General features: G+C 48.0%; 1 protein-coding gene across 1 annotated transcript; it reads left to right on the top strand.

Moving 5' to 3' along the window:
* Positions 1-1,249: 1,249 nt before the first annotated feature.
* On the top strand, positions 1,250-3,627 carry LOC124678260 (bisdemethoxycurcumin synthase-like). The gene is made up of 2 exons (XM_047214179.1): positions 1,250-1,540; positions 2,328-3,627. Exons 1-2 carry the CDS (start codon positions 1,336-1,338, stop codon positions 3,326-3,328), a joined length of 1,206 nt encoding a protein of 401 aa, XP_047070135.1. The 5' UTR covers positions 1,250-1,335; the 3' UTR covers positions 3,329-3,627.
* The last annotated feature ends 2,322 nt before the right edge of the window (positions 3,628-5,949 follow it).

Here is a 5,949-nt window from a genome sequence, read left to right as displayed (position 1 = left end):
GGCTTTTTCCTCAATTTAATTACGCCATAGTTGGATTTTTCACAAAAAGATGGAGTCTTCTTCTCTGAATGACTAAGTCCCGAAGTGAATCCACGACGAGTACTATAAAGGGCAGAACCTAATTGTAAAACAGCGGTAGGTTTCGAAATAGCGGTACCTAGCAGGAAAAAAAGGCGTAGCTTTTGTAACACACCGTCACAACAAGTACTGATAACTATTGGAGTAGCACATCATTTGTGTTCAAAATAAGGTTGTAGAATATTTGTACCTGTTCAAAAAAGGGTCTACACATACTTGTTATACAAAAGAAAGTGTTACAAGATTTGAGCATGCAAAAATTGTTGAGATATTGTAACACATAGATGGTGCTATGCAAAAAAAAAAGTCTTACAAGATTGCAACACGTATTTTTGGAAGTGCAAAAAGTGCTATAAAACTATAACACATATATGATGGTACGAAAAACGTGTTACGAGACTGTAACACATTTTGGAAGTGTAAAAGGAGTGCTATAAAACTGTAAAACAGAAATTGTGGTATGCAAAGTGTGTTACAAAAAGCAGCCCATGTTTCGAAGGCGCGGCAATTGTTTCAAGATTATAATGGATAAAACGGTGGAGAAGAAACATAATATTAATAGACGTTATGAATTACCAAATACTTGTATGTAGCACATTGGTAAAGGTCTAGGACTCTAGGAGTGCAACAGGAGGTCAAAACTTTGAATCCTACATTATCCTTTTTATATTCTTTCGCCTGAACTCTCAGTGCAAGGATGTGTTACGAGGGCATATATATGTGGTAACACATATGGTATGGGTTGCTATCTAACACATTATGTAATATACAGGGTTGCCCTTTTTATTGTTAATGATCATTGTCCTTGTAACACAGGCTACTGCAAGACATACAATTTTTTTTGTTAATACCTATGTTTGTAGCACCTTTATGACAAAGTGGTAGCACATCATACGTTTGGTGATCTAAAAAATCGGAAACAATTAAATTAAACACATTGACATGTGATCTTCTCATCTTCCAGAATTTCAAATCTGAATTCGATTAATGGACGACTGATGAAAATAGAAAACAAAATCATCTAAGTAGTACCAGTTGAATCAATATATTTGGTTTTGTCCAGTGACGTACGCGTCAAGCATTGAAGACATGGAGATATTACTTGCCAGACATTATTTGGGTCGTTGTTGTTTGGTCAGGCATGGAACTATAAATCCTGAGCCCAGCAGTCCCTTAGACACAGGTGCGCTGCCTTTGATATCCAGGAGTCACACACAAGTAGTACGTACGTCGTTTCAGTGTTCAAGTCCGTCGGTCATGCCAATAGCCAACGGCAACGGTGCGGTGCGTAACAGCCACCGGAGCATGCAGCAGCACGCCGAAGGCCCGGCGGCCATGCTCGCCATCGGTACGGCGAACCCGACTGGCGTCGTAGTGCCTCAGGACATTTTCGCCGAGAACATCTTCCGCGTCACCAAGAGCGACCACCTTACTGAGCTGAAAGAGAAGATGAAGAGAATTTGTAAGCATATAACCCCTCCCCATTCCTGTTGACGTTATCAATTAATTAACTATTGCTTTTGCACCAAAACAATCTGCATGCTTTCCTAATTTTATACATACAGTACACAATAAGAACACGCGTAGTACATATTGTGCCGTCCTGCGCCTTTGCAGTGAGATTTTCTAGCAAACATATAAGTACATGTACAATTACATATATTGTACAATTACATATATTGTGCCGTCGCTTTGCATGCAGTGAGATTTTCTACCAAATATATACTACTTCCTCCAATTCATAAAGGTTGTTTGAGATTTATCAAAATTTAGATATATCTAGTCTAGATATATTTTAAGATGAACCTTGACGGAGGGAGCATTTCCGTTCCAATGAATAAGATGCACACATATTTTAAGATGAATTTTAACCCAAAAATAGCAATAAATCAACTATATTTTATGTATTTAGTATTGTTGGGTTCATATTAAAAAGGAATTTCTAATGACGCTAATTTTACACCAATATTTTTAAATATTTGAAGTACTTTTAAGTCAAACAAAAAAAACATGGAAAACGAGCACGTCTTATTCGTTGGTATGGATGGAGAAATAAGTAGCACTACCTCCGTTAGGGATTATAAGTTCAACGTTTTATTTGTTAATTTAACTAACATAACATGAGTTATACAATACTATAAACATTTAAACTTTCTAATGATATATATTTTATAATATAGATCTTTTATTACGTTAGTTACATTTAATAAGGTAGTACAATAATATATGAGAGTTTCTATTCCTTCCAGGCCAAAAAACTGGCATCGACAAACGGCACTTCCACCTGACAGAGGAATCACTTGCTGCCCACCCGGAGTTCCTCGACCGACAGGTGCCATCCCTCGACAGCCGCATAGACATGGCCGACACGGCCGTTCCGGAGCTCGCGCAATGCGCCGCGATCAAGGCCATCGCCGAGTGGGGCCGCCCGGCCACCGACATCACCCACCTCGTCTTCAGCACCTACTCCGCATGGCAGGCCCCGAGCTTCGACCACCAGCTCGCCGCGCTCCTCGGCCTCCGCCCCACCGTCTGCCGCACCATACTCAGCCTCCACGGCTGCTACGGCGGCGGCAGGGCGCTGCACCTCGCCAAGCAGCTCGCCGAGAACAACCATGGCGCGCGCGTCCTCGTCGCCTGCTCCGAGATCACCCTCGTCTGCTTCGGCGGCCCCGACGGGGGCAACCTCATCGGCAGCGCCCTCTTCGGCGACGGCGCCGGCGCCATCATCGTCGGCGCCGGACCCTTCGCCGAAGGCGAGCGCCCGATCTTCGAGATGGTCTCCGCCACGCAGACCACCATACCACGGACCGAGCATGTCCTCGGGATGCAGGTGTCTGGCGGCGGCGTCGACTTCCACCTCGGCATCCAGGTGCCCATGCTCATAGGCCAGAACATCGAGAAATGTCTCGTCGACGCCTTCAGCGGATTCGACGACGCTCCCTGCTCCTGGAACGACCTCTTCTGGGCGGTGCACCCAGGCGGCCGTCAGATCCTGGACAACATAGACAACGAGCTCAAGCTCGACGCCGGGAAGCTGGCCGCCAGCCGGCATGTGCTTCGCGAGTACGGCAACATGAGCGGCGCCACCATCATCTTCGTGCTCGATGAGCTGCGCCGCCGTCGGAAGGAGGACGGTGATAATCTGCTGCTGCCGGAGTGGGGCGCGATGCTGGCCTTCGGACCAGGGATCACGATCGAGGCCATGGTGCTGCGCTGCCCACGCGCATCCCCTCTCAGCAATAACTAATCACATCATAAGTACTGAACGTGTGTCGAAACCCCACGTTAGTCATGTCAAACAAAGCAAACCACGTACGTCAAGCACCTCCGTCACCTTAATTTACTGCTACTCCATACTACTATACGCTACGTATTTTCCTGGGTAATTCATAAAATCCAGAGTATGTGTAATTGAGTGTTTTCTCAAAATATTGTGTAAGCACGTGTGTGCTGTAAACTCTAGCGTTCTTTACGGTGCTTATAGCAGGCAAACGGCTGCGTTAATTTATTACTATGATCAATAAAGTGTTATACTTCCTAAGATAACCTAATGTATTTTCTAGTGTCAAAACAATTCTACTGTAATATAGCACCGTGTTGTCGATCCATTGTTTATGATTATTCTGATATTTAGTTTCATACTAAATCTTTCTGGTTGTCTGAAAAAATATACTACGAACAGAGACTCATGCTAGACTGTACTATATAGAAAGTTATCATCCTTCTTCAGAACCTAAAACGAGTAAAACTTCTAAACTTTGATTCATATTTGGAATTTACGCATAATAACAGTATAAATTCAAAGTGATAGAGCACAAGTTCATCATATATATATATATGCAGGAAACCATGGACAACACCAACCAGTAGCTAGGTGACCAAATCCTAGCTACAAAGAAAACTTAATTATCAGATCAAAACCATGGCTCATATAGGCCAGGCCACCAATCAAAATCATCACACTACATTGGCTCACAGGGGATGACTAAGGCATGGTGTAGTGTGTTAACGCCTACCTCTACTACTACGGTGGGACCCAAGCGTCAGTGCGCCTGTTGGTATGAGACCGGACTTGGTCAGCGATATAAATACAAGGCAGAGAACAACTGCGAGGACTTGGCTTGGAACGGAACGGCTTCGGCCTCCTCGCTTCTGTCTCCTTCCTCCTCTCTCCCCTGTTCCTCTTCCTGTAATGGCTAGAACTCTCGAATCCATGGATGTATTCCCCAATTTCTGAGTAATCGATCTGTGTGAGTAGTGTGCTGTTAACATTTGGTATTCAGAGCCAATTGATTCCTCCCCGTAACAATCCCCGGATTTCCAACCAATTTTTCCCCATCCCTTGTTCATATCTCCATTCCTCTCAAATCCGCCAACACCACCGCGGTTCTCTTCGATTGTGTGGCTTTCGAGCAAGCATGGCTTCTCCGGATTGCATGCTGACGGAGGAGTACAAGGCCTCCCTGCGGCAGCTCATCGCCGCGACCGTCGAGAAGTCTGTTCGCGCTTCCTTTGCGGCGTATGATGCGAAACGCGCCGCCGAGCAGCCCACCGTGCCGGAATCGAGGGCCGCCCTTCATGAGTCAGCGGACCAGATGGAGAGGCGGCGAAGGCATCGCATCGAGCTCGTCGAGGAGAGGGCAAGGCGCGACCCTGTTTGGGCGGAGAAGATTGCACGGCGTCATGCTGCGTTCCGTGACCTGCCCACATCGACCGGAGCACCACTGATGGCGACCTCAGGTTCTCCCGCGCCTCCCTCCGTCCTCACTTGCGTGTGCATCGTGGGATGGCAACCTCGTCGCTCGCCCGCCCACAACATGTTCGACGCAATGTCCAAGCCGCGCCATCTCAGTGTCGGTGCCAGCGCATGCCTCCACAACCACATCGGCTTCGTCCAGGGTCACCGTCGGTGTCCTCCCCGAGCGCTGCTGCTACGACCTCGAGCCTGTGGCTGCGACCTCGTCATCTACCTCGCACGCCTCCACTTCCTCTGCATGTGTGGTGTGTGATGGCGACTTCGGCCTCACGTCGCCCCTCAGCTGTTCGACGCAAGGTCTAGGTCGCGACATCACTGTGCCGACGCAAGGCCCAGGCTGCGACATCACTCTGCCGGTGTCCGTCGACCACACCGCAACATCTGCTTCATCCAAGGCCACCATCGGTGTTGTCCCTGAGCACCGCTACTTCGACCCCAAGCGAGCAACCGCGGCCTCGACTGTGACCTCCACTTCTACTGCGTCAACCTACATCCTCTCTGCGTGTGCTGCGCCTGATGGCGACCTCGAGATCACATCGCCGCCCACTACCTGTTCGTCATTACGTCCAGGCAGCGACACAAGTGTTGTGACCACAACTTGCACAACACACGACAGCTGCATTTACCCTGTGGCGCATCCTGATGATGTGGGAGACTGTGCGCCGGCTAGGGATTTCATGACGCCACCAACGATCAGGACTGCAGTGTGCCAGGTCGTGCTCACTCAGGCCACGCTCGAAATCGCAGACTCCGGCAGCTCAGATACAGTGTCCATGTCGACGCCACTTCCTGAACCTGAGGATGCTGACACTGATGTGACACATGCAGATGAGCAGCAGCTGTCTTGTTCGAGTGTGGAACTACCACTTGCGTTTGTTACTGCAAGGAAGGTGGCGAGTGATCATAGCTTCGTCACCAGCAGCATGTCTGCGACATCACTCCCTCTGGCCGCAATTGGTTTCGCCGAGGTCCATATCGCCAGCAAGGACGACGTCTGTCTGCTGCTCAAGCTGCTGGAAATGTCATTACCGGAGAGCAAGGAACCGTTCGTGACATCTCTGCCACCACAGTTCACCCAGGTCATTGTTACATGTGGCACAAATGCGAATCAG

Source organism: Lolium rigidum, chromosome 7 (assembly GCF_022539505.1).
Source record: "Lolium rigidum isolate FL_2022 chromosome 7, APGP_CSIRO_Lrig_0.1, whole genome shotgun sequence".
NCBI classification, from domain to species: domain Eukaryota; kingdom Viridiplantae; phylum Streptophyta; class Magnoliopsida; order Poales; family Poaceae; genus Lolium; species Lolium rigidum.
This window is presented reverse-complemented; position numbering and strand designations above follow the sequence as displayed.

Bases quoted from the DNA above. Each gene is read 5' to 3' on its own strand.
- LOC124678260 (XM_047214179.1), top strand. From the start codon at position 1,336: ATGCCAATAGCCAACGGCAACGGTGCGGTGCGTAACAGCCACCGGAGC. The intron at 1,541-2,327 runs GTAAGCATATAA...TATTCCTTCCAG, and splicing joins AGAGAAGATGAAGAGAATTT to GCCAAAAAACTGGCATCGAC.